The 27,847-nt window shown below is 44.5% G+C and overlaps 1 protein-coding gene and 1 long non-coding RNA gene across 8 annotated transcripts in view; one reads left to right on the top strand and one right to left on the bottom strand.

Moving 5' to 3' along the window:
• The window catches only part of POU6F2 (POU class 6 homeobox 2), a 424,404-nt gene that overhangs the window by 11,050 nt on the left and 385,507 nt on the right, over positions 1–27,847 (bottom strand). For all 4 annotated transcript variants that reach the window (XM_072965442.1, XM_072965444.1, XM_072965443.1 and 1 more), the window contains 2 exons: positions 12,291–12,497; positions 1,883–2,051 (listed from right to left, as the gene is read on the bottom strand). In XM_072965442.1, the coding sequence (XP_072821543.1) occupies positions 1,883–2,051; positions 12,291–12,497 (376 nt within the window). The remainder of the gene's footprint in view (positions 1–1,882; positions 2,052–12,290; positions 12,498–27,847) is intronic.
• Positions 1–27,847, top strand: part of LOC116281343 (uncharacterized) — a 133,588-nt gene that overhangs the window by 87,521 nt on the left and 18,220 nt on the right. The gene's annotated exons all lie outside the window — the stretch shown is intronic.

Here is a 27,847-nt window from a genome sequence, read left to right as displayed (position 1 = left end):
GGAGTCTCTTTTCCCCAATTCTTTATATTTCTTATTAAGGATATGCAATATGGTTCACTCATTATACAGCTAGATCTTAGATGTTCCATTGGCCGCTGTGCAATTGAAATTTCATTTGGCCCATTAAGTAGCTCTGTTCCTGACTTCTGAGAAAGGCTAATCCTTCCCTGCCCAGCTTGAGACAAGTGGCTAGAGAGCAGCCAGTACCATCCATCCATCTCTGTCTCCTCCATTCATTCATCTCTCTATCCAACCAGCATGTACTGAGTCTTCACCTTGCGTAAAATACTGTACTCGTAGGGTGGTTTGTACTTTTCACATTTAAATATTTCATATTTAACTTATTTCTTCTCTATACGATCGTTGATATCAGTTCCTTTCTTTCAGGAACAAAGCTGAACAACCTATTGTAAATTTATGACCTTGCTGGTATTTAGAAATAGAGTGTTTTGTGGAAAGTTACACACAATATCAAATTGGAACAAAATTTGGATCTTTCCCCACAACAACCCTATGAGGAGTTTCTTTATTGGGGGAAAATCTGGCTATCAGTAAATTAATTTTATATATAAATTTACTGAAGTAAGACTAGTTTTTTGCCCAGATGAGAGGATTTGTGTATCTAAACAACTTAAAGTAATAGGTTGATGGCAGACTCCATATGAACCCTGAAACTCTTTTGGTGTCGACATATTTTGTTAAGATCAAGAGCATCCAGGCTCATCCACTAAAGTACGTGGGCATCTTAATCTTTCCATTATCTCTGATTCTCTTCGCCGTTTCACATGCGTCTTTCTTGCCTGAGTTACCACATAGTTGAGTATATATGCATATGCATGTATGTACATAAATATTCTCTTTTAGGGAGGCTGCTTGTGGGGGGAAGACATGGCAACCCTCCATTTGGCTGGCATTTCCAGATTTGGCCCATGATATGGGAGACTTCCTTTCCTTTCCTGCTTTAACAGGTCACTCATGACACTCAGCCAAACACAGATACTCACGTGTGTCCTTGATTCGTGACACAGGTGCCTACCCCGTGCTCTGCCCCTTTAAACCCACAACTGTTAGATTTTTAGTAGGCTGGAGAATTATAATCTATACACACATTCTGTGATTTTATATGTAAGTACAAAGGACACTAAAGGTGAATAACTAACCTTAAACTAGACCATTGTCACATTCATCTCAACACGTCTCTATTTGCATGTGATACATATGCTGTCTTCATGAGGCTTGACTCGGGCCAAATACTATTTCTAAAATGTGTACATGGCCTCCTCAGGGAGGCCAACTTGCTAGCTTGTGTTGTTTTGTGGATGGTTGTTCAGAGGTTTCTCATCATTTCCAGCCGGCGTGCCTTCCTCCTCCCGCCACTGGAGGCAGCTCACCCCGCGTGCACACACCCACCAGCCCACAGGCACGCGCTCTTTTCTTTCCTCTGACACCTAATAGAATGTCAGGGGACTTCAAACACACAGAAAAGCAGCCTGACCTGCCGGCTGAGTGCCTGTTGTTGGTTATTCCACTTCTGAGCTACGTGGCTCATGCCCTGAAAACTGATCAGTTTCTACCTTCTAAAGTGGTGGGACTGACTCAGCACATCAGAGAGCACTTAGGATGGAAACTGGCGCCAACACGCACTCGTGATGTGTGTTGGGGGGTTCCTGCTTCCCCAAGGAACTGTCAGGCCCTGGGTGTGGCCTCATCCCAATATTGGCCTAGCAGGGCCAGGAAATTCCTCTTCGACTTGAAAGAATGAGAGAGAGAGAGAGAGAGAGAGAGAGGAAGGGGGAGACAGACAGAGAGAGACAGAGAGAGGCATTGCAATCAGGCAACAAGAAGGCCACCATGATTTAACCGAGCCAGAAAGGATACTTACTGCTGACTAACTGGCCCACGCTCAAAGCTGAAGAGGAAGAGGATGAGGAGGAAGAAGAGGAAGCCTGCCGGACGGGGCTTTGAGACATGGATGCTGGGCTGTGAGTCAGGTGCAGAAGGCTGCTCTGGGAGGCTGCTTGACCCACTGACGTCTGGGAGGGCTGGTGGAGCTACATAGGGGGATGTAAAAAATACACAAAGGCGTGAAAAATTAGGAGAAAAATGCCAGGGAACAGAAGTTTCATCTGGGGTTGAATCATTTTATTTCCAAGAATACATACTTCTCAGGAAGAGTATACACTCTACACAACACAGGGTTTGTTTTTTTTTTTGTAGTTGTTGTTTTTTGTATATAATATGTTTGCTGCCTTGACAGGCATTTTATTAGTAATTCTAAATGTATTATTAATTTCCTCGTTGGCTTACTAGAGCACCCCATTTTCTACATTTCTTGACCACGGTGTGTGACTGGACGCTTTCCGCCTGTTCGTGCAATTACAGTGCACTTGACTGACTTCTCAAGTACATGTGGATAAAGTGTAACGCCTGCCATCAGCTCAGAATGCAAAACTCAGCATCAAAGACAGGCTGCGCCTGGCCATTTTGTCTTATGTAACTGGTGTTTTGAGGAAAGTGCCAGTTTAGACTGAGTGTACATGGGAAATTTCTGCACTCCCAGACCAAAGAGTCTAGGTGTATCACTGTGGAGTCGGGGGGAAAATGCTCTCTAAGATCCTGTAGAAATCAGAGAAATTGAGGCAGTCAGGACAAAAGTATCGACTCAGATTTGTAGCTCTGGGTTGTCACTATCTTACGCTATGCCAGCACTTTGTTTGGGACTTCCATGCCCTCTCTCACTTAACTGTCAGATCGGCCTGGGCAGTGGGTATCATTCTGACGCCTCTCACCAACCAGGAAGCTGAGGTACAGGGAGTTTAAAGGATTCTGAAGGTTCACTCGGCAGGTGTGGAGGAGCTGGCCTCTGGACACATGAAATCTGACCTTGGGGCTCTGGCTCTTGGTCACAGTGCCCCAAGGGAGAATGGACTTAGCTTTTTAAATGCTGTGTGCTGTAAGGAAGGCTGTCTTTACGCCCGGGCATTCATGACTCCTCTACAGATGATCAAAGCGCTGTTGTTCTGAGAGGGGACAGGAGCTGACTGAGGGGAGGGAGGAAGGAGGGAGGGGAGAGAAATGGATGCAGGCACCAGGTCCACTCTGAGTCCCGGGAAGGGTCTCTCTCCATCCACGTGTTGACCCCCTAGGAAGCCAGCCCACACGAAGGGCAGCCCCGGACCTGGCTCAGGTACACAGACAGCCTCAGCAGTGGCCACCTTTGTTGATTAGACAGTGGACTTTCCAAAGTGTTTCATAGCCATCATCACACTCCCAGAGACGTAGGGAGGTTTTTTGTAAAAGGTTTCTATAATAGGAAGTCAGGCTGGGAGTAGAATCAGGCCAGGCCCTGATCTTTGGCGAGAGAGCCACCTACAAAACAGGCACTGCACTTTTCCCACCTCCTCGAGATCTAAGAGCCAGCGTGGGAGGCTCTGACTTCCCACTTGTCACCACTTTCCCAATGCGTGCGTGCGTGCGTGCGTGCATGTGTTTATGTTCAGTTTTTTCATTCAACTCTACCAAGATATAATTTACAGATACTAAAATACACCCGTTTTATGCACACAGTTTGATGAGTTTTGTCAAAGGTATGCTTCTGTGAAACCACCATATAATCAAGATACAGAAATTGCCCATCAATCTACAGAGCTCCTTCACCCTCTTTGAAATCCTTTCCCCCTCAACTTCTGGCCCGGGACAACACTGCTCTGTTTTCTGCCACAATGGACCCATTCGGCATGATTCTAAAAATGGAATCACATGGTATATACTCTCTTTGTATCTGGCTTCTTTTGCTCAGATACTGTTTTTGAGGTTCCCCCATTTTGTGTTGCATTTAATCCTTTTTATTGCTGAATAGTATATATAGTATATCTCCATATGTGTATCTCTGCCCCAGATTGTTTATCCAAATGTCTGTTGATGGACATTTGGACTATTTCCAGTTTGAAGCTATTATGAACAAAGCTGTTGTAAACATTTATGTGCAAGTCTCTGTGTGTACCTGAGTTTTCATGTCTTATATGTAAATACCTAGGAGTGGAATTGTGGACATTACTGGGTCGTAACCATAAATGCACATTTCACTTTTAAAGAAACTACCAACTGATTTCCAAAGTAGTGGTAACATTCGATATTCTCACCAGCAGTGCGTGAGAATTGTAAGTGCTGCACATTGTCACCAGCACCTAGATTGTCAGTCTTTTATATTCCCTGAAAAGTGTTTAACCATCAATTAGCACTTTACTTTCAATTGTTAGCAAAGTACTCCTTTGGAAATGTGCTTCAGGAGCTGTTTCCTCTCTGGTCCCCCGTGGTGATGCTTCTGCCCCCCGGATTCACATGGTACCCCAATGTGGCATGTACACCTGGTATGATTATGGGAAGTAAATGACTGCCCCAAGACCGGGAGTCGGCTACACGTTGGAACCCAGGCTCCCACCCCACAGTTTAGGGATCTCTCTGGGATGCCTGGCTGTCCCGCTCCAGAATTGCATCTCGAGTGAACATCCTTACTGTTACTCATCTGTGCTAAGTAGAGGCTAGGTTATGAACCGAAGATAGTTATAATTGACATGGAACCCAAATTAATATGCATCGAGCATCTGCCTAAAGTAATTAGCCAACCTGCTGAGCACATAATCAACAACTGAATCCAGTAAATTTTATTCTGTAGGAACACACACTAAAAACTAAATCTATTTTTAATTTGCTTAATAAAAGGTGATGGATATCTGCGTGTCAGTCTACCCCCCTCTAACCTATTGAGTTGTCCTTCTAAATATTGTTACTTGACAAAAGCTTTTTACAGTTTTGAGTCACTGAATCATGAGATAGTCGTCCGTTTTACCATTTCATCAATATTTTATCTGTCCTGGGTGTGGTAAAGTACCATCAAGGAACTGGATAATATAATAATCAATTTAAATTTTTCTTCCTCAGACACAACTCACTGAAGAAAAAAAAAATTAGTAGGCTGCAATCTCACTTAGGAGTCACTAAAGCAAACCAGGGCTTAATTCTAGAGGAAAATAAAATAGTTCTTTTAAGAGTTTGTTCTATGACTATATAAAGAGAGAGACGAATCTCAGATGTCTAAGAATCTAAGAAAGATATATTTCTTCCAAAGGAATTAAACATTTTTTTTTTGGACACTGGGGTCCTGCTTACCCTCCAGAATTCAACCAGACAGTTCAGAACAACCAATAAAAATTAATCCTGGCAATAGTCCTCTTTGTTAGGTATTGGTGATACCATTACAGAAGAGGAAATAGAAACTTTAAAGCCGAAATGGTTTACCTGGGATCGCCCAGCTGGTGTAAGTGAGTTTGACTTCAGGTAAGACTGACTCAGAAGTCAGTCAGTGCTTCCCCAGGAGCCTCTCAGCTCCTGTCCACCATTGGAGATGAGCGGTTACTAATCAGAGAAACAGCAGGGCCCTCTGGCTGGGAGGCGTGGGAAGCAATGCGATGTCTTCAAACTGATGATGGCTAGCTGCCCTTCAGAGCAGATCAGCACGAGTGTAGCTCATCAGTTTGAACACACCTCATCTATTTTTCTAAACGTAAAAATTTAAATATTTTCCAAATTTAGGATATTATTCTTTACAAGTTCCAAAGTATTTAAAATATAATATTTTTAAGAAAGCATGGTACTCTTAGAGGCTCGGGCATCATCCAGAAATACTACGCTTTTGATGTCGTCAGGGACAGGTCTCCGATGGAGTTGCTTATAGATTGCCCTTTGCTTAGTATAACTAATGCTGGTTACCTGTAACACCCCAAATGTACTTTTCTTAGTACAGCATCCTGTTTATATGATCATGTCTTTTATTTATTCAATATACTCCCATTAGACTGCCTAAAAGAGCTGACACTGATCTCCATCTAAGTTGAGATAATCACTTGCTTGCCTTTTTTTCTGAGCTGCGAGTCAGGTGTAAATAGGCTGTGTTGTGGACTGAATTGTGTCCCACCGCAAATCCATACGTTAAGTCTAGTATCTCAGTGTGTGATTGTACTTGGAGCTAGGGTCTTCAAAGAGATAATTAGGGTTTTAAAATGAGGTTATTAAGGTGGGCTGCCATCCGATATGACTGGTGTCCTTATAAGAAGAAGAGATTAGGACACAGACAAGAACAGAGGGAAGACCATGAGGGGACAGAGGGAGGAGGCGGCCGTCTGCAAACCAAGGAGGGAGGCCTCGAAAGAAACCAACCCTGCTGACACCTTGATCTTGAACTTCTGGCCTCCAGAGCTGTGAGACCATGAATTTCTGTTGCTTAAGCCACCCAGTGTACAGCCCTTGGTTATGGCATTTCTAGCAGATTAACACAGGCTGAGAGCATGGAGCGCCAACAGCAAAGGAGGAGAGGGAAGGGGCAGCTCACGTTGGCCTGGGCTTGGCTTCATCTAGAGAAAAGGGCAACTGTCCACCCCACAGGTGAATGAGAAACAGGGGAAAACAGGATTCAGAGTCTGGAAAGCCTTATCCTTCCTGCTGCCTCTCACAGCCTGGCTTCGCTGGTTTGTTTGTACTGGTTGGAGCCACCAGAGTTGTTTAACACATTCTGCAGAAATGGGGAGGGATTAAATGTAGCTGAGATAATGAGGTGGGAGAGTGTGGCAAGAGGAAGGGGCTGACAGAGAAAAAAAGAAAAATCGAAGACAGTGCTGTGTGGAAAGTCTTGCCAAGCTGCCAGCAGGTGCTCATTTGGAACATACTGGAAAATGGCAGAAGACATAGAATTGGGAAGCCACAGAAGGGTCTGCACTGGGCTCCTCTGGGAGCATGGCTGTAGGATCTGAGACCCTTGACAGGGAAACACTGTAAATCGGCAGCAATTAAATTGAACACAGGGGATGGAGCACCCAGCGTGGGCTGGGTCCTAAGCAGGGCTGAATCAGTCCTGCCTTTCAGGTGTGGACTCATAGAGGTGGCACAGTTTGATGACCATGACTGGAGCAAGGGGAAAGCAGAGATGAGGGTAACACAGGGAAGCTTCACGAAGGAGGGATCCTGGGCAGGGGGCCAGTGGCGGGAGTCTGCCAGACAGAGAAGGTAGAAAAGGCACTCCTGGCCAGGGGACCCCCTATCAGCTGGGCTCGGCTGGGAGTGAGTGACAGGGGAGACCAGAGAGGTGAGATGCCCAAATGTGTGGCCGCAAGTTCAAAGGTCTGTTTTGTACCGAGGTCACTGACACACATTTCATTCATCTAGGAAAACCCCTGTACTATTTGAGATCTCTTGTGGGTGGAAATTTATATCTTATTCTGGGTGGCTCCAAGAAAAAAAATCAGGAACTGGTTCAGGCAAGGGCTGGGGGAAAAAAAAAGTAAGAAAGTACATTTTTTTTAATTTGAAAAAAATGGATGAATCAGAATAATCAAATGGCATTTTAGAGAGCTAATTTAAATGAACCACTTTCCTTTGGCTTCCTATCAGCACCAAGATTACATTCTGAAACAGAGGGCCTTCCTGATTGGCAGTCTCCAAGTATTGTAGCGATGGTATTTAATTTTTGAAAAATTTCAGTGCTTTGATTTTATAAATTACAACATCTTTCCTTTCGAATGTCTATTTCCTTAATGATGCTAAAAACTCCCATTAACTTTTTTCCCCCTTAATGGAAGCACTGGGGATTGAAGCCAGGACCTCATGCATGCCAGGCATGCACTCAACCACTGAGCTATACCCCCCAAACTCTCATTAACTTTTGTTGGGCCTTAGTCAGAGGGAGAACAAACTGTTGCAAAAACGATGTCTGTGCTGCTTATGAAGGAATCATTCATTCCCAGTCACAGGAGAGTACAACAAACATGGGCATCTGGGTCACTCTGACTTTTGGAGGGAGTTCGCCATAATCCACTGTAGCTGTAGGATCCCATGGAAGGAACAAAAGTTTACTTTTGAGCTCCACCAGATATTTTTGTATTAAATAGTTTGTTTCATGCACAGAAAGATATTTATCTTTCTCTCTCTCTCATATCTAGCTCTTTCCCGACTTTTATTTTCTTGCATTGCTCACCAAGGATCTCTGATGTGATATTGTGAAAGTGATATCTAGGGCTATTGGATCCTGGTATATATTAAAAAAAAATACTGTTTGTATTTCTGATGATAAATTTGCAGGTTCTCAATCTTTCATCATGGGAATAAATTATCATCAAGAATAGTGGGCTCTTCGCTCTTAGATTTTATTCAGGCTCTTTTAATAATTAATGGTAGGCAGATGTAAACATTAAGGATGTAATTATTTTTTTTGTTAAATTAAAACAAATCATCCCAGGTCATTTGGTCAGAGAGCTCTGTGTGTTACTCCATAAAATTGGACTTCTTTCTGAGTGTGAGTTAGGGAACTCTCTGCTCCTATAATTTATGACGTATTTTGCTGTTGGAACTATGCTCTTGTGAGATCAAGCATTTGTCATAAATCACAAGAAAAAATAAATCGAGAAACTCCTTACTGTGCGATAGAAATCCTTTATTTTTTACTGGTTGTCCATATTATATTTCTTCAATGTAGAGGGTAATATTTAAAGGAAAAAATTGAAGACCACTATCCTTATACCTCCAGCTCTGAGCTTTTTACTTTTGGTCTCTGGGCATTTTATGACCTGCCGTCTTCAGAATCCCAGCTTTTATATCTGGGGCTCAAGACTTGAGCACTTCCTGTCGATTCACCCAACTTGTTAACTTTACTACATGTTCCAAGTTGTTTCCATCAGAGCTGGTGCCAAGAAATAGTAATAGTCATTCATCTGTTACCACCGTTTTCCTGATACTTCTCACCAGGTTCGTCATCGGTTTCCTTGATCTTTCTGGAACTTGGACAGACCGCTGGTACATGCCTTGAACAACAGGCTCATCAGTGCCTGCCGTGACTTGGGGACGCAGGAAGGTTCGAAGGTCACTCTTTCAGCTGTGCGCGCGTGACTCTCACAAATGCTGGGAGAGTCCTGCTCTCTGGGATGCTGGTTATAACCGACATGAGCTGGATTTGCAAAGCACATCCCCTCGAGGCTGGCTGTTTCTTCCTAGTTGCTAGATCTCTGATTCCACAGTGAAGAGGATGATTTTGGGTGGTCAGACCAGCAGAGGAGGCCAGATGTTCCCGCCGTGGTAATGAGGTTTCATGCCAGGGGCCAACAGGTGCGGTGTGAGAACGCTTCTGCGTCTGTGCTCAGGAGGGAGACTGGAAATGGATTAACAATGTCGACTGTGGGTGAGGGTTTGAGAAGCGGCACCACACCTGCCTCTTATGTGCCGTTTCTTGGTTAGGCCCTTCTTCTGGATGGAAACTGTTCTCCCTCAAATACGCAGCTGTCATTTTATGTAACAGCAAGAGTCTATCACCCCCACACCCTCCTTAGAAATTCAAGGTGAGAGGGAGAGCTACTTTGTATTAAATATTGACGATCTCTAATTAACTCATCACCTTTTGGGCAATTTACAACCTGCCTTTGCTGACAGATATAGGTTTTTACAGATTGTACGAAAAAGAGGCTGATGGAACTATACAGATTAAAAAGCCAATGAAACATAGAGAATCTTGCCTTATTGTTTAGAACTATTTAGAAGGTAGAGAATCCAATGGGATCTTGTAATTAGAAAAAGAAATAACATAGCTGAGAGATTGGGGCAGGGGGCGAGGGTGGAAGTCCTCATGATATTTTTGGCAGGGACTGTCCCCCGACTGTGAGAAAGCTGATGAAGAAGACGATGGCTGGGAACTGTGGCATCTCAGGCCATGGTTTTGATTTAGACCGAGACCTGGTGGGAGTAAGACAAAGGTCTCTGTCTCCGGGTGGGAAGTGTGCTCAGACCTGGCTTGGTTTTTCCTGGTGTTGACCCCCACTGGAGAGGAGGCCCCCTTGCTGGGCACTCACAGCAGTCACTGTAGGTCTTAGGCACTTATGTGCACAAGTCTGATGAAGGTGCATCTCCCTGGCTAGACTGTAATCTCCACGAAGAAAGGGCTCCCGGTATCTGTCTTGTCCACCAGCCTAGCTTCTAGGTCCAGTGCCTGACAAATAGGTGGTCAGTGATAAATATTTCTGTTAAGTATATTTCAAAATATGTATCCAACAAGCAAATGGATTTTCCAAGCACAGTCTTTGAGTGCCACCAAGAATGAGCTGTTTTCATGGTTGGGTCAGAAGCCAAACGGAGGTGGTGGCTGAGGTCCCTGGAAGAAGGCTTCTGCTTTGTTGCAGATGAATGATGTATCGATTTTTATCTTCTTCCTGCTTCCTGTGTGTTTTATTTCCTTGCGAAGTGCTTTGCATAACACAGTTTCTCAACAGCTCAGAAAACCATATTCTGGATCATACACTCACTGCCCGTCTTCATCTTTCTCTCCCACCGCCTTCCTTTGTTGGGCACCTCCCAGCTGGCAATCTGGGTCTTAGCCTTGCCTACCTCTTGCTTCTTAAGTGATCCAGTTATCAGGACTGCTTGTTTCCAAATGTGTCAGAGACGATCCAGACTTTAAAACATTACAACAAAGAAACAGAAGAATTGATGGCTTTACCGGATTGCATCTCTGTGGCTTTTGACACTGTGTCCACGTCCTGCTTTTTAAAAACATCATCCCTCTCTGGCTTCCCCTCCTATGTCACCATTTCTTCTCTCTCTCCCTTCCCTCTCTGTTCCTTCAAAGCTTGAGCTTCCCTTCGTCTGCCTTCCTTCTCTTTCTCTTCCCGCTGCTTCTGATCTTCCTCCTTCTTTTGTTCTTTGTGCTTTCTATGAATGTCTCATTTGTTTCCAGCTGCAATGTACATCCTCCTGCCCCTCAGATCCAGCTCCCCTGAACCGAGCTGTGCTTACAGTCCCCATTCCTTAGTTTCAGTGCATTTTTGTGAATCCCTGTTTGTGTTGTGCCATCATCTCCTAAATGGTTTGTATACAGTGGATGCTTCAACCTCCATTTGCTGCCAGAGTTACCTTCTTGAACAATAGAGCCGAGAGTACAATTTTCCCCTTTCAATACCTCTCACAGGTTCCCTGGGCTGGTGGGTAAATCACTACCATCAGCTCCATCATCATGACTATATAAGTGCTGACTGTGTGCACTCTTCTAACCGCTTCGTGTTATTAGCTCACTTAATCCTCCCAGCTGCTCTCTGAGGTAGGTTCTGACGCATCCCCATTTTACAGATGAGAAAACCAAAGCACAAAGATGACGCATAATGTGTTTAGGATCACACAAAAGTCATCCTTTTCTGTTTGATTCTGCAGCCCTGTCCATGACTGTCCTCAGACTCCCTCTGTGTTCCAATCACAAGAACCTTCCTCCCGTTTCTCGACACTCCAGCCTCCTTCGCGTTTCCCTGCCTCTGTGCCTGCTGTTCCCACTGCCTGGAGTGTTGCTGACTCATCTATCACCTGGTTGACTCTTCCTCATCTGTTAAGACTCGGTTCCCAAACCATTCTCTCTGTGAAAATTCTAAATGCTCTGGACAAAATTGGTCCCTCTCGTCTCTGCAATGATAGTAAGCTTTGTGCACACCCGTCCTGTTACAGGACCTTCAGTATTATTGCACAGTGGGGCTCTGCTTATGTGTCTGCATTCTCTGCAAGACCACAAGCTCCATAAAACCAGAAAGAGTCACTCTTTCATCCCTGTTTCTTATTATTAATCAGGTTCCTGCTGTATAGAGGGTTACCAAAAAATGTGTGAAGAAACCAATCAACCAGAAGCTGCATGAGGTCAGGGACTGTGTCTTTCCTCTTTAGTGCTGGGTACCCAGACTCCAGCATAACACACAGAAAGTGCTCGACTGATATTTGAATGGAAGAAAATGAACTGTGCGGTTTTAATGAAATTCCATTCAGCAGAGCTTCCTGTTTTTCATTCCCTAATTTGTAGGTAGCACCCTCAGCCGCATCCAGTTGGCTTCTCTTAGTGTTTAATACTTTCTTTTTTTCATTTACAGTTAAGACATAAATGATCTTGGTTTCTTCTTCACCCCTTTTAAAATTGACTGAAAAAATTAAGTATCATAAGCAAAGATAAGTAAGAACACATCCCCATTGAATTTTAGGACATTGTCTCTGTTTATAATTGAATATCTTCATATTTTTAGATTGAGAGCTATTTAGTTATCACCCATATTCACTAAGAAAGAAAAATAGAGTGACTTGCTATTTTATGAGTATTGATATGTCAGGATTAGTGGGATTAAATATTTTCTAATTTAAAAATTACTTCCCATTGACGGAGCCCAAGAAGAAGGGTGGTAAGGAGAGGTGCCCAGGTAGCCGTGGCGTCCTGGCCCTGGCACCTTTACCTGCTGGCCGGGCTTGATGGGTGACAGCGTGATGCCCTGGGTGTTGATCACTGGCAGGATCTGGTTCCCGATGACCGTGGCGATGATCTGGCCCTGGGCATTTGTCAGGAGCTGGGGGGTGATGGGCTGCACTTGAAGGCCCTGAGTGCCGCTCGCTGCTTGGCTCGGTGGCCCCGGGTTCGGCATCAGAGGAATGGTCCCAATAATCTGCAAGAGACAGGCCCAAAGGTGAGGCTCAGGGCTCTGCTCAGGGTCCGCACAAGCAACTGAAGATGACTCATGCCCTAGTCTCTGTCGGAGGCTCCCTGAGATCCGATTCCGAATCCATGAACAGATCTGGAGATGCAGGTGTGGAGGAAAGTGGCCGAGGGTGAGCATCTGAAGGAGAGAGAAACACACATGGACCAAGTGCATGGAGGAAAGGGGACAACATTGTATTTAAAAATAAAATCAAGCCACATGTGATTCCTGCCAGGGCAGCACAGACACCTGCTCTGTCTCAGAACCAGGTGGAGGACAGACTCATGCACTCAAGGCCCTCGTCTGGCCGGGGAGCCGCACCCCTTCCCCACAGGGCTCCCCAGACACGGTGTGCTCCCTCACATCCTCTCCTCTGCTCTCTCCACCTCCTTCCCTTTCCCCAGCATCCTGCTCCTCTCTCTGGGTCAGGGGTCAGCTAGCATCCTGGTGCCCACAGTGGCTGAGAGCCTGGGTTCTGGAATCTGGGAAACCGAATTCCATTCCCAGCAGGGCCGCCCGCTAGCTCTACAACGTTGTCAGGGAGCCTGAGCTTTCTGAAGGCTTGAGAGAACTGGGGTCACTAATAATTGAAACTCAAAATAAAGGTATAATGACTACTGAGGACTGAGCATTTTTAAAAGTGTATTTTAAATGATGTGTTTTAAACTGGGCCCTAGAGGTTAGAGGACCAGAGCTTCTGTGGTAGGCGGGGCAAAGGCCTTTCTTTGCACCTGGTAGCCTCTGGCCCCGTGAAGGGATCCTGTGGACCACGGAGGAGGGGTCTGACTGGATCCAGTCACTGTGTTAGGGAGAAGGGGAGCATGTGCCAAGGGACTGGGTATCTGTAAGATCTGGAAACACAGACTGCATTCAAACGTTGTCAGGGACAGAGCTAATCTGGTAAAAAAAAAAAATACGAGCTACGTTTCCTGACGTCACGGACTCTCCTGGGGGACGTCGTGGAGGGTGTGTGGGCTGCTTCCCCTCCAGGTACCGCAGGATGGCCACGCTGCTCTGCTGTTGTCTTCCGGGGCCTCCTCCCAGACCTGAACCGTAGTGATGCAGCCTGGGGGCCACCGTGACGCATTAATGATACTGTCTCAGGAAGGGCTTCGGTGTAGATGGCTTCATTTCACTCCACATTCTCACAGCGGCTCAGCCCGGTGGGCACTCGTCCCGCCCGCGTTAGTCAGTGAAACGGTGGAGGCTCGGGGAGGCATCTGTAAGTGGCGGAGCTGGAGTCCAGGGCGGGGACCCCCAAATGCTCACTGCTGCATGTCGCCTGGCTCCCACCACTGGGAGCACGTGGGAGGGCAGCTGCTCTGGCAAAAGGCCCTGCATCCTGTCTGCAGTTTCCCTGCAGACGCTAAGCTGAGTGGGCTGAGTTCATGAATGATTCTGTTTTCTTTTCCCTTCAGTCCCCCAAACAGGGCTTTGAACGTGGTTTCTCAATAACTGTCTTCTGAGTGAATGGTCTCTAGACTCAGCTATCGCTGGGATTCCAGGTGCAACTGGCACCGCAGAGGACCTTCATGACCACGTGACTCAGTGACAAAGATCAGGACAGAGAAGCCACCCTGTGGGATGGCGGTGAAGGAGGGTCTGTGCGAATATCACGTATCAATGGCAGTTGTCAATGGCTACTGATAAAGGTCAAGCAATTACTGTAAGAGTGGTCAGCACTCTCAGGAGGTTTGCAGCTCCACAGCCTCACTGAGCGAGGCCGCCAGTGGCATCAGTGACGAGCGTGTCCCATCAGTGCCAGCAAGGTCAGGAGGAGTCCACATTAGTAGATCAGGGCACCTAAGTACTTTATTGGTATGTGATCTTGCGTTAAGCAGCTCAGGATTCAAAGGCTGTTCCTATGACCCCCCAAGCAGCGTGGAGATGTCAGGAGAGCAGACCCCTTGTCCTGCGCCGACGCTGGCTCCCTCCCCTTTCCTCACGTGCATCGTGAAATGGTGCAAACCCAGTGGCTGGCCCATCCACTCTGGGTTCCTGGTGTCTTAGCCCTGAGAACTCCGCTCCCCCTGACTGGCCCAAGTTGAAAGCCTATGGGAGCTGGATGCCTTTAGGTGGCAGGGTTGCGGGTTCTATTTTGGGCGGGATGTCAGTGTGTTTAGCCTGGGGAAGGCTTCAGAGGGAGGCAGAGCGCCTGACAGCTACAGAACACCCTGCGACGCAGAGAGAGGCATTCTGCTCCCAGAAGATTGACACACGTCTGTGCTCCCCTGGCGGTAATGAGAAGCTCTGCCTACGTTCTGGGTGGAAAGAAGAAGAAAGGCAAACGCAAACGTCTCATCAGCCTCCTCCCCCAGTGCAGCCTCGCTTCCCAGCACCGCAGGGCGACGTTACTAAAACATGGCACCACTTCCGTTCCCCGGCTCCCTTTTCTTTCCTGGACCCTAGCATCACTGTTGGAGGGTAGGAGAGCACTAGTGTCAGAGCCAGAGGGACCTGCAGTGGCGCAACGGAGGGGATCCTTTAACAGGAGGGTTAGCCCAAGAGGTGGGGGCGGGGCCTGGGCACTTATAAAGTCAGGAAGGCATCTGTGAAGTGGAGCGTTTCCCATTTGTGTTCCCCTCTCAGAGGAGTTGGGGATCACCATCTCAGCATGTCACACACTTGGCAGTGCGTCGTGGGGAATCTTCCACTGTTCCCCAATGTCTCATGACTCGGTCATTTCAGTTTGCTCCCCCGCATCCGGGGTGGAGCTGGTCACACACGTGCTGCTTAGAGCCTCTCCATGTGCCTGTGTAGCTCAGGCCGGCTCCGATCCCTCCTCAGCACTTACACGGATCTCACTGAAACTCCTCCTTGGCTAGCTCAGACTTCCAAAAGACCACAACCAGGAAATAAGAGGAACCAAGGCAGCAAGCTGTGAGGCTCCTTCACCTGGGAAACTCGCATTTTTAATTAAAGGCCTTTCAGTAGTCCAGGGAAGTGTTTTGCACCTACACACATTTCAACTAAATCAGGAAATCAAAACAGAGGTTTGAAAAGGCATCAGGGCAACTGACTTGAGAACAAAGAGAGAAAGAGGCAGCCTTGAGACACTTGTAGTCCTAGGACTAGCTTTTGGAGTGTGATTTTCTGGTTCCCGAACTAGGGATTTATTGCTAGGGGTCCTGATGGAAGGACGTGTCACTGAGCAAACAAGGCCACTAGCCTGGGACTGTGGATCCAAGCATTGGACACACAGGTCAACTTCAACTCTCCTGAGATGCTGAGGATGCTGGCGGAGCGGCCTAGCACCAGCAGACCCTCCTCTACGTCAGGCACAGTGTCATCTGCTATGGAACATGTTGAGGATACACAAGCTGGGCAGGGGAGGGGGCGATAGACAGGCACACTGCACGCAAAGATTCTAACAGTCCCACAGACCAATGATACGCCCCAAACGAGTGGCCAGGACCATCTGATAAAAATCTCTATACTCTCGTGGTTAGTGCCCAAAAGGATATCAGGAACGAATGTGTGATTTCAGAGGAAGAAAGATGAGGATTGATGGTTGGGAAGACTTCATAGGGGAAATGGGGCCAGAAGAGAACAGAGTCTTGGAAGTTGGGTGGGATTGGACAAGGCAGAGAAACCATTCCAAACAAGAGATGAGAAACGCGGGAGTGGTGAGTTCACTAACTTGCACGCAAAAGACGGCTCAGGCATTGAGCAGCGATCGGTTGGCCTGGAAGGGTCAAATTGCATCCAGGCAAGAGGTTTCCGTGAATGGTCTTTGATGGGGGCATGGGGAAGGGTACTGAAATGGAGCTATTTCAGATGGGAATGTGACCACGTGGAGAGAATAGACGGGGGTGTCAGGAGCCTACAGACCAGGAGACCGGTCGCTAGGATGCTATCATAGTCGTCCGTGTGTGAAGCAAAAGGCTGCCATGCATCCTTGACGTAGGGGTTGCTTGATTCGTGGCCCCTTCCACTTCAATTCAGAAAGCATGGCCTACTTTATGCCTAGGTTGCAACATTAGAAATTTTTGAGTGAAGTTATTGCCTCATCCATCCCCCCGGCAAATAGCTCAGGCATCGTTTGTGGTGACCCTCTCTGTCTTCGCCCTGACTCCGGTGGTCGTGATTCATCTCTGATGGATGCTTTAACCAGGACGAGGTGCATGCTGGTATTGTAATGATAATCTGTGACCTAAAGGAGTTCCAGCCTCTCTACCAGGGAACTTATTTGGTTGTTGCTGTTCATTTTCGTCTGTCTCTTTGCTTACAGGAATTCAGAGCATAAACCGCAACTGAGAATAAAGTCTATGTTGTATGAGCAACTTAAAAAAAAACCCAACAAACTAAAATGAATCTGGGTGGCTTACACAGAAGTGTGACAGTCATTATTCAGCAGCAACTATAATGTAAGCCACCATGAAGATTATCGTGTGACTGTAGCAGACCCCAGCAATTCAGGGCCGTGTGACACCTTTGGGTTACCGGGTTACTGTTACAATGCCCTTACAGACCTCAATCTAGTTGAGGTATTCTGTAGAGATGAATTATGGCTGATGGAGGATAATGGGCCCTGACTTTATTCACTGCCAACACGTAGGTCTCAGCAGGAGCAGTTGGTGGTATCACAGAAGCCTAGGGCATCCAGACAAGTCGTCTGATGGGCCACATGTCGTAATAGTCTATGACACGCTGTTAAACTCTGCTACGCAGAATGCGATTGCAGGTGTCAGTTTGACAAGTCATTCTGTTGCGCACGTCTTTAAGAAAAGGAAACCCGCCATTGCTGTCAGTTGCTGACTTTTCAGGTCTTTCAACCCATCAGCAGAGACAGTTCTTTGCCAAATAGTTGTGTAACCTCGGCGCTTTTTGGTCAAGAGGCTTTGGTTAACACCTGGCATCACTTTGTCCTTTCTTGAACATCGAGCTTCTAGCACTCGAGAGCCGACGGGGTTGTGGTGCGAGGTCACCAGAATGGAAACAGCCACTCTCCTTCCCCTTCCTTTCTGGTCGGTCACAGCCACTGTGCTCGCTTCCTCCAAGGGCTGATTTTGTCTTCTTGGTATTATACATTCATTTCAGTCTCATTGTGCTCCCAGGTTTAAGGTTAAGCTCACTTAGAATTATTTTGGCAGCTCTGATTAGGATGTTGAGCCAGGAAGACTAGGAGAATACAGTTATTTCCTAAACAAAATACATTTTTGCAACATGCAATCTGGTGCCTTCTTGCATACAGCTATGTCCAAGAAGGAGAACATGAGAAGTGTGAATATTTAGAGGGTCTCTGGCAAAGACTCTGAACTAGAAGTAGTGAAGGTATGAAGATAAGTCTTTATTTTGTAGGAGTTCAATTAGAGGAAGACACTGAACTAAGGACAAATAGATTTAAGCTTGTAGGCAATGCCAGTCAGTTGGCCATGGCTTCCTGGACATTGCAGTGTTCAGGAAGAAATAGTGCCGTGATCGATTAACAATGTCTGGCACGGGCATGGTCATAGGGAATGGCAGTGTGCCCGAAGGTGGCATAACTGAAGCCCAGGACATGAGACAAATGATCTCAGACCAACTTGCAAGAAATGGATGGCACCCATTTTCTCAATGAGCGACTGTGAGAAAGAGCTTTTTACATTTTCATGCTTGTATTATGGGTATTGATAGGTACCCCTCCTCTGGGAATACCTACCTACTCTGTTTTTTCACTGTCAGAATTAGGATCCCTGCTGGGTGCTCTACTATTTGGCTTCAACTTTAGAAACACACTCACACACAAGAGTAAAGAATTGGAAGTGTCACGATCTTTAGAATGTCACCTTCACTCACATTATGGGAAGGATAATTTGCATGAAAACTTATGTTGTAAAAACAGTAATAACAACAGTAAAAAATCCTCTCCCCTAAAAGCTTCTTAAAAGCCATTAAAAGTAATTTTTCTTAATAGAGTTTAGGGGATATATATATATGTGTGTGTGTATGTGTGTGTGTGGGTATATACACACACACATGTAAAGAGAGAGAGAGGGAGTGAGAATTCCCCACTGGCTGGGTTCAAGCCCAGGCTTTGCCACTAACTAGTGGGAGATTTTTGGTGAATTATTTCACCTCTTAGAACCTCAGTCTGCTCATCTGTAAGATGGGACTAATGTATACTTCATGAGATTATTGTGAAGACCGAGTAAGTTCACATATGCAAAGCACCCACCACAGTGTTCTAACAACCAAAAAAAGTGTTTCATAAATGTTCGTTCGTAACTTTATTTTGCTTACATGCTTTTGTGGTAATTCCTGGGCTCTTGCACAAAGTTACAAAAGCTTTTCTGAATTTTCCTGAACGCTATAATTTCCCTATGAAGATAGTTTACTAGGAAGAGCAGAAAACAGTAGTTTACCATGAAAAATAATTAAATTTTCCTGGTCTTGTCATAGAGGGCAAGGCTAGGAGTTTCTGTGGAGGTGCCCAAATTCAATAGGTGCTCTATTCCACAGGAGGGACTAGATCTTTGTGTTTTTACAGAAGAGGTTTCTGAAAACCAGTCAGACAGTCCCAGAGCTCAGCCGCTCACGGTGAGGGTAGATACAGAGAATTTTTGAAATTCTGCGTGCCTTCCTCACTCAGGGATGGGGCACGGGGCACTTTCTCCTCTCCTCAACGTTAGGGAAAGTGGTTAAATAAATATTATTCCCTCAGTTTGGGGGACATACACCCAAAGAATCTAGAGGGGAGAAGCTGTGGCTTTAAGAGCTGACTAGGAAGGAGAGAAAAAGGCAGGGAGAGGAAGAAGGGGAGGGAGGGAGGAAAAGAGAGAGAGAGAGGAGGAGAGGGAGAGGGAGACCCTGGGGGTGTGGTGTCAGTGTTTCAGCACAACTACCCTCCTACTGATAAGAGTGTTGCCATGGACTCATTATCATGGGTCTGAGTTATTCAAAATCCCTGTCCCAGAGGACCCTGAGCAATGGGCACCGGGACCACATCACCAAGAGAGCCTGGAGGAGTGGACCTGGAGAAAACCAAGCCCAGGGAGGGGAGTGGGCAGCTGGAAGAAACCAATGTGCCACAGCAACGTGCCATTGGAAGGGCCCAGCAGGGCCTCAGGAGACCTGGCGAAAGGGCTCCCCAGAGTTAGTTTGAGCCATCTGCTGGCCCGGAGAGCAGAAGCCACCCTAGGACAGTTCGGCAAAATGGGACCACTCTTCCCCACCACCTGTCCTCTCCCCATCCCCACCTGACCTGCAGAAACAGAGTCAGCAAGCTGTGGAAGGGAGAGTCATTCCAACAGGGAGAGAAAGAGGGACCAAGAGCAGCTGGGGCTACTGCTGGTGGCGGTGGTGGGAAATTTGTTAGTTTCAAAGTTTTGATTATTGTCAGGGAACCGGGCATCGCATTTGCGATTTAAAGTGACCAGAGAAGACTGTATTCCCCTAAAAGAAGTCATGGGGCAAGACCCCTGGCTTTTATCCAGGGAGAGGGGAAGGCCCACGGCCTCTGAGAAGGTGGAAAAGGACAGTGGGAAGCTCTGATGATTCTCCCCTGAACACCAGCACTGTCCTTTCCCCTCACTTATATGGAAGGGAGTTTTGATAATCATAAATTGCTAGACAAAGAAATTTAAACGTGTAAGTCTCTCCTGGTCTCCCACCCGCTCTGGGCTAACTCACCGTTGTGTGTGCACTAGGGAGCCAGGTGAGAGAATAAGGAATTATCTTTTTACTTTTTAATTTAATTTTAGAATTTGGGGTCTATAATTAAGTAGCTTGTCTAAATTCAGTATGACTTATTCATGAACATTAGAGAATATTTTCTAAGTCACTGCCATCTGTGATTTTAAAAACAGGTAAAAATTGGGACTGTCTTTACCTTAACTATGAAGGTCAGTCAATTATACTGAAAAAGGAGAGTTTGTGGATCACACTACAAGGACTCTGTTACCCAATGGTGGCTGGAAAATAGAGAAGAAAGATTGGCAAGAAGGTGACACGGAGGAAAAGAGAGAATTTGGCAAGCGACCAGAAGTAGAGAATTTAAAATTGTGAACAGAGTATACATTTTCCCATAAACCAGGAATTTGGTTTATTTCTGAGAAGTAGTTGCTGCTACAGTTTGTAACACTGTTGACGTTTCAGGAAACGTTTTAGAAAATGGATACTAGTCAAATGCCTTAGTTGCTGAAATTCTTCTGATGCTTTTAAAAACCTGAGAGCTCTAGCCGGGACAGCCGGTGCACACCGAAGGAGAAAACAGTGAGATGCTTAGGAAAAGGGATGGTCAGAAGCACCGGGGAACCTTGACCTGGTCATCTGATAGCAAGATGTTAGCAAGATGATTCACATTCGTAATCAGCAGTATTCCTAAAGTATAGTAATGATGTGCCTTTATGAGTCTTCATTTCCTCTCTCATCTTTAATTAAACCAATTCCAAATTCCCAAACACACTGTTGAACAGTCTTTTGTTTAATTGTTGACAAAGAAGCAATCTGATGCGTGTACCTTTGTTTTCCACTTACAAACGATGAGGAGGGGTGAAAGGGCCCCACTAGATCTCAGTGATGTAAGACGGGAAGAATAGTGTCAGTTCCCAAGGTGTTTCATGGGAACAGTTTGCTTACAGAGCAGGGGCTGAACCCTAGGCATGCCGCCCATTAGCAGGAAACATCGTGGAAGAAACGCCACATCTCAGGGAACTGACAGGCCTGCCAGGTAAGAGTCAACGCAATTGACACAGTTTTCATTCTTATTGGATCTGAATCTTTCTCGAGTCCTTTGGCAAAATGAAGTTAGCGGCCACCGCCCAGTTCTGAACGGGGGACAGTTCCTACCTCCACAGTACAGCAGCTAAATCTGGCCGACTCTACCCTCTCCGGGCAGGGGCTTTTCATGTGTTCGTTTTATTTTGTTTGTTTGTTTTAATTTTTTAAATTTTAAGATACATCATCTCTGTTCTTAAATATTTCCCTATATTTGTGAGATTTGTTATTTTCTCTTTTTATTTGGGTTCCCACTCAATGTTAGGAGATGTTGATAGAATAAAGTTTTGATCCAGTAGATACTCAGAAGATTAGATTAAATTTACACAAGACGATATTCCATTGAGATGAGGATGAAGTGAGGCGTCGTTGTAACTGCCCGCCTGACTTACTCCTGGGGTTACAGGTGGACAGGGCTCAGTGCCCAGGAGATGAATGCTTTTCTTGAACACAGTATAGGTACCCACCATCAACCCACGTTTTAAAATGATATCTGAGTTATATATTTACCATACTGAACAGCACATTGGCCAGCTCTGGATTATTTAAGGGTTCTTGATTTCTCTATGGTGTTGTTTTTCGTCTCCTGCTCTGCTTATTCAGCTAGAAGGTAGGATGAGGAAGACAGAGGAGGGGAGAGTAAATTTTGCAGAATGTTAGCTCAAGGTTTGGTTGGGCATGATGTTGGAACCAAAGGTTGACTGGCTTCATCTGTGATTGGGAAGAAATACTCAGCGATACAGAGTAGGTTCTCCCAGCAAAGGCCAACTAAGCAAGACTCTCACCACTGGCGCAATTCTCCTTGGGCCTGGGGAGTGGAATTTGGAGAGATCCTTTTGGAAATGGACAGAGAGCTTGCCATTTTGTTCTATGCCCATCTTCTCTTTGGAAACTTAGAGCTTATGATTAGCCTATATCCAAAGGCTTGGAGTATAAGAGTTTGGTTTTTTATACAAATATTAATACTTTGCATTTTAAAAGTATGCTTATGTGAATAGATAATACAGACATACTGAGAGCATTTTCCATGTCAGGAGTGGAGGATTGAGATAACTATGTAGATAATTCTAGCAAAGGGGAAAAAAAACTCTTCGACTTTGTCTGGAAAAGTCAGGCAATTGTCTAAATCTCTCTGCTTTATTCTGAATAGTTTCAAAATTAAGAGTATTTGGATTTTTTTCATGCGTTTACTCACACACAAACTGATCACTCACATGCTCAGCTCACCTACCCACTCACTCAACAAATCCCAGTGCCCAGAACCGGACCACACCCCGCTACCCTCATTCCCACTGTAGAAGACTGGGAAGTTATCCATGAAAATCTGTTCTTTGGGATTAATAGGAGCATCCTGTAAATCTTGCCAAGTATGGCATCAGGAACCTGCCAATGAAAAAGAAAGCCTGGACTCCCAGGAGTTAAGATGGTCAAGATGGCAGAAGTTGACATAAAACTAAAAGCCCTTCTGTTGACAAGAATCCTGCCAGCTCTTTTCTCCTCCAGGGAAACTGCGGTAATTGTCAAGGGCTTGAAGGGGTCTCCTTGAGGCCCTCGAGGTCCTTCCTTTTGAGGACTGACTGCATACTCAAATGTGGCTGGATTTACCCCTTCACTGAAATAGGTTCTTACATTCTCTTGAAAAGGGTTAGATTAAAAAAAATTGTGTGTGTGTGTGTGAGGTAATCAGGTTTCTTTCTTCCTTCCTTCCTTCCTTCCTTTCCTTTAATGAGGTACTGGGGACTGAACCCAGGACCTTGTGCATGCTAGGCACGCACTCTACCACTGAGCTATACCCTCCCCCTCAAATTTTTAAAAAAATTTTTTGAGTAAGACCAATATTATTAAAATTTGATTTCTGCCTTCCATTTATTGAGTTCCCACTATGTGCCAGGCACTGTTCTAGATTTGGGGAGTCTGAGAAATAGCCGATCATCTTAAATGTTGTTATTAAATCACTTTGATGGTGCAAAAGAAGATGGCTAAAAGGCCTGAAGAAGTCAGAGAGCAGTAAGCGTTGGGTTATTTATGGGGGGTACAGCCCTTGAGACCTCTGGTCCCCCAAAACATAATTGAAACTACCCGTTTCCCACCGTAGAGTAGAAACGTCAGGCACACAGTAGGGAATGCACTTCAGTTTTCACAGAACAACGTTCCTCCCCAGAGGCCACCCCACAGTCATAACCTCTGCTGTCTTGATTCCTCCACAAGGATCCGTGTGAATTCATTACTGGGTTCCACCACGCTCTCACAAAGCTCCCCACTTTATCTGTGAATATATTATAATTTTTTTATCTGAGTCCTAATTGGAATAAAAACAAATGTATATTTCAATCTGCGGTTATTTATAAGAAGGGGGAGTGTGACACTTCACACCAAAGCAAATGCCTTCAAACCATCATGGCCTTGGTTTCAGTGTGTGGCTTTTCATGCTATTTTCAATGGGAAGAAATGAAAATATTTATAAATAGGATCTAATGCTTCAATTTCCAGTTCTCTTTAGAAATTTTTACATTTTCATCATAATACTCATTATATTTGTCCAGTGTGATGTTCCATGTACCAGAAAATAAACGCAAATTCTTAAGGAGGAACTGGAAGTATTTCTTTTCATCACCTCTTTCCCCCTTTCCCCAGTGACTACAAATCAAACTATGGATACTTTTCGTTTTCTTCCCAGCTGCCAACACTGTGGAATTGCTAAAACATTTTTTTTTTCCTGCAAAAGAGAATCACAACTGTGGGGAAGCCATCATTTTGTGGAAAGATGAGCTTTGTAAGCCTTTACATGGCTTTGCCTAAGACTTTAGGTTTTTAACGTCAGCAAAAAGTACCCAGAATGTGGGAAGTATTTCTGCTTCTGCCTGCTGATGCCAGAGTTAAGTGATTAAATCAGATTAGTTATTTATTGCTTGGAGAACACTTTTCAGTTTGACTCAGCCTTGGTCCTTAGATGCTTTAGTAAACATTCCTAAATGAAACCCTGGACCTATGGACTGTTTATTATGGTATTTCTTCCTTTTTTTTTTTTTTTTACATTTTTTATTGATTCATAATCATTTTACAGTGGCTATTTCTTCCTTAATGAGAGAAAAAAAGAGCTACAACAATGGTAGCAGACAACCTAAAGCAGGGACCTGTGATCGCCACTATTCCAAATTCTCTGGAGCAGTGGGAATCAGTGAAGGAAATGTTGGGCACTTTGCTCAAGAAGGTGTTACATGCATTTAGCATCAGCTAGTGCTGTGACTGCATTCAGGCTGTGAAGCTGAATTTAAATTAGTATAAACAACAAGCCTCTAAGGGGAAAAGGAAAGGGGGATGTGGAATGAAGCCACGCCAGGTGTCATTAAAGAAGCATCAGTTTATCACCACCCAGTTTCATGAGTCCAAGATGATTCATATGCTTTTTGTGAAGAGAATATCTATTGTTGGGGCCAAATTAAATGTATTTTGATACTTGCATGCAATATTTATCTATCTGTTCAATCAGAAAAAGAAGTTGTCCTCATCACTCTACCATAGATTACTTTTTCAATTTCCTCTTAGTAATTTTTGTTTTAATGTTCTTCAGGGTGAGACCACTGAATTTCTCATTGCTTATAACAGAGACCACAACTCATTAGAATGATGCTGATGAGTTTTTCTCATAAAATTGCATCTGCATTTTCAAAGGTGACAAATCTGCACTCTTACCCTTAACCATTAGGCAGGTTTTGATAGATGTAAGTAGAAAGAGCCACTGAATTCTAGTTGTGGTTTCTCATAGTTTTCTGGTTTGTATGTTAAATGTCCTTTAAAGTATGTACATATAATATATATACATATATATACTATAATATGTATATATAATGATATATAACATATAAAATACATGCTATACTATATATGGTATATATTATATTTATATATATCTGATTTGGTCCTGGGAAAAAGTTAATTTATCATTACAAATAAACCACTAATGTAATGGTTTTCCAACTGTCCTGTTCTAGGCTCAGTATTTTAAAATTTTTGCCAATAGTATGAATTTTGAAATTTTTAACTTCAAAGCTGCTTTTGAAGTACAGTCTTATCATGACTGTGTTTCACAGTCATGCCAAGATGAATTCATTTGTATGTAGTAAAATAACGTAGAAGTTGACGTAGTGATACTTACATTGAAAAGCAATGGAGATATTTAGTCACAAAACTATTAACTTAATCCACAACTGAGAATTAAAAAGTAATCTGCTTAACTTCTCTAAAAATTTGGGAGTACTTCTCACGATGTTTGTGGTACCAGATTTGGTTTCTGAGAAGGGTACTTTCTGATTCCACTAGTTTCAGATTGCAGGAACAGTTGAGGTGTGTAAAACCACCGACATTATCCCCATTTCTACTGTGTTATCTCTGTGTGAGCTGAGAGGGAGCAGAAACCCTGCTTTTTAATATTTTAAAACACATATGATTGTGTGATCTCAGAAAATCAAAATCCTGAGTAGCACTCCCTTCTGTGTTCATCTAAATGATTTATATATCACCTTTTAAATGTAAATGATTTAAGTATATTTCTTCTTGAAGATGTTGTCTTTTATATTAAAAACTTAAGTCTTTCCTTTAGAGCCGATGATACTGAGAAGATCCTTGCATTAAAATCAATTTCCAGCTTGCAATCAAATCCTCAAATTCCATGTGAATTTAAAACAGATTTTTGTCTTTCTAGCTGTGCATGTCACTAAATGTCCTCCTTTTGGTTGTCTGGGAGAGCTTGCTCACATCACCTGCAGATTTACTGAAGGTAGATGGAAATGTTTTTATTCTAGAGCATAAGAGAAAACCAACGGTAGTTAAATGAACCTAGCAGGTAAAACCCTTGTGGTCCTGCAGTTTGATTAAATAAAGTACCACATTTTGTCATAGGGAAAAGCGGATGGTGTCATGTCCAGTAGCTACACTTTCATGTTATGGAGGCGAGCTAGACATCCCCTAGCCTTCTATTGCTGATCATCTGGAGAAAGCAAGGTGGTCAGCTCACCCTGTTACTCCTGATGTGAGCAGTGGACTTAAAATCATCGAACTGGCCCTCTCTACATGCTGGGGCAACCACGAGTTTCAAGACCCAGGTGGTCTAGGGACCGAAGTGGGAAGGCAGGTCTCACTTGGTACTTGCTATGTACCTGGCGCTGGGCCAAGCACTTAACATCCTTTATTGCTTTTACTCCTGACAACAACCCTGAAATGTTAGTACAGTAGTTTAAAAAAATTGAAGAAATTGAAGTAAACAGACAAATGCCATTTTCATCAGATCCGGTAATGCTGGATGGCATTATGCTTAAAAGCGTTTCCATATAAAACTTCAATATACTAAATAGTCCCTACTTTAGATCAGCCACCCTAAGTGGATTAAAATATACACAGGTGAGGAGAGGGTGATATTTATGGAGTGACTACTGTGTGCGAGGCATGCTATTGGGCTGCCCGTGATGCTGAAAGCAGCGTCACTCAGAGGAGAGCAGTCCTTTGAGCAGCCAGATCTGGGCTCAAATCCAAGCTCTTCCACGTTCTAACTCTGTGGCCCTGGGAACCCGGTTAGCTTGTCTGAACCTGTTTCCTCAGCGGTAAATTAGAGATAATAGTGCAAGATCATTGTGGAAATGAAATGAAACAATGAATCTAAGCAACATGCTTCTCGAATAGCGCATTAGCTTATATAAAATACTCTATTCATTCAGTCCACAGACTTTATTACTATGTTAATGCTTACTGTGTGCCAGGTGGTATTCTAGCAGCTGGGCTACATCAGGGAACAGAACAAAAGGTTTTCAATGAGTATTAGAGCACAGTGAATAAGAGCGGTCTCTGATCTCAGACAAAACTGGGTTTGAATCCTGCTACATCCAGCTGGATGACCTTAGAAGTTTCTTAATCTGTACGATGGGGATAAACCATATTCTACGGTTGTGCTTGAGATGAAGTGAAATAATATACTGAATGCTAATCACTCTTTGGTACGTAGAAAGTGCTCAATAAATGGAAGCAATTGATTAATTTTATTACTGTTAGTACGAATCCCCCAGTGACCCTGAGCAGAAGATACTGTTTTCACGGCAAGGAACCAGAGAACTGCAGCTGAGTAAGATTAGGTGCCTCGCCCACGGTTGCAGAGCTGTTGGGAGAGGGAATCTAATTTGAAAGCGGGCTGCCTTCCATGTGAGCACGTCCCACCGCTGTTACTCTGAGACTGGGTTATTGTGGCTATCTATTGACAAGAGTCAGATCGGGGGTGTGTAGTGTGTTTTTCTTTGTGTGTCTGTGTGCTGCCCGATCAATGCCATTTACTTGCAAGTATAAAGCTGCATCACATCTTGACTTTCCTGTCATATTCTAAGCTCTTCACCTTATGACATCTTCTTGGATGTACTTCCATTGTTATTTCTACAAGGTGGAAAGGATTAGTTGATGAGATGAAGAGCAATTTGAAACAACATTCTATGACTAATGCATTAAATTCAACTGGATCTTGCAAAGGTTTACTTTTGTACGTTTGAACTTGAACCTGGCTCCTCTCACTGTTCTGAGTTGTGACTGTTCCATTCCTGCCTATCTCTGATCTGTTTCTCATTTCCTTCTTATTGGCTATA

This window comes from Vicugna pacos, chromosome 7, assembly GCF_048564905.1.
Source record: "Vicugna pacos chromosome 7, VicPac4, whole genome shotgun sequence".
NCBI classification, from domain to species: Eukaryota; Metazoa; Chordata; class Mammalia; order Artiodactyla; family Camelidae; genus Vicugna; species Vicugna pacos.
This window is presented reverse-complemented; position numbering and strand designations above follow the sequence as displayed.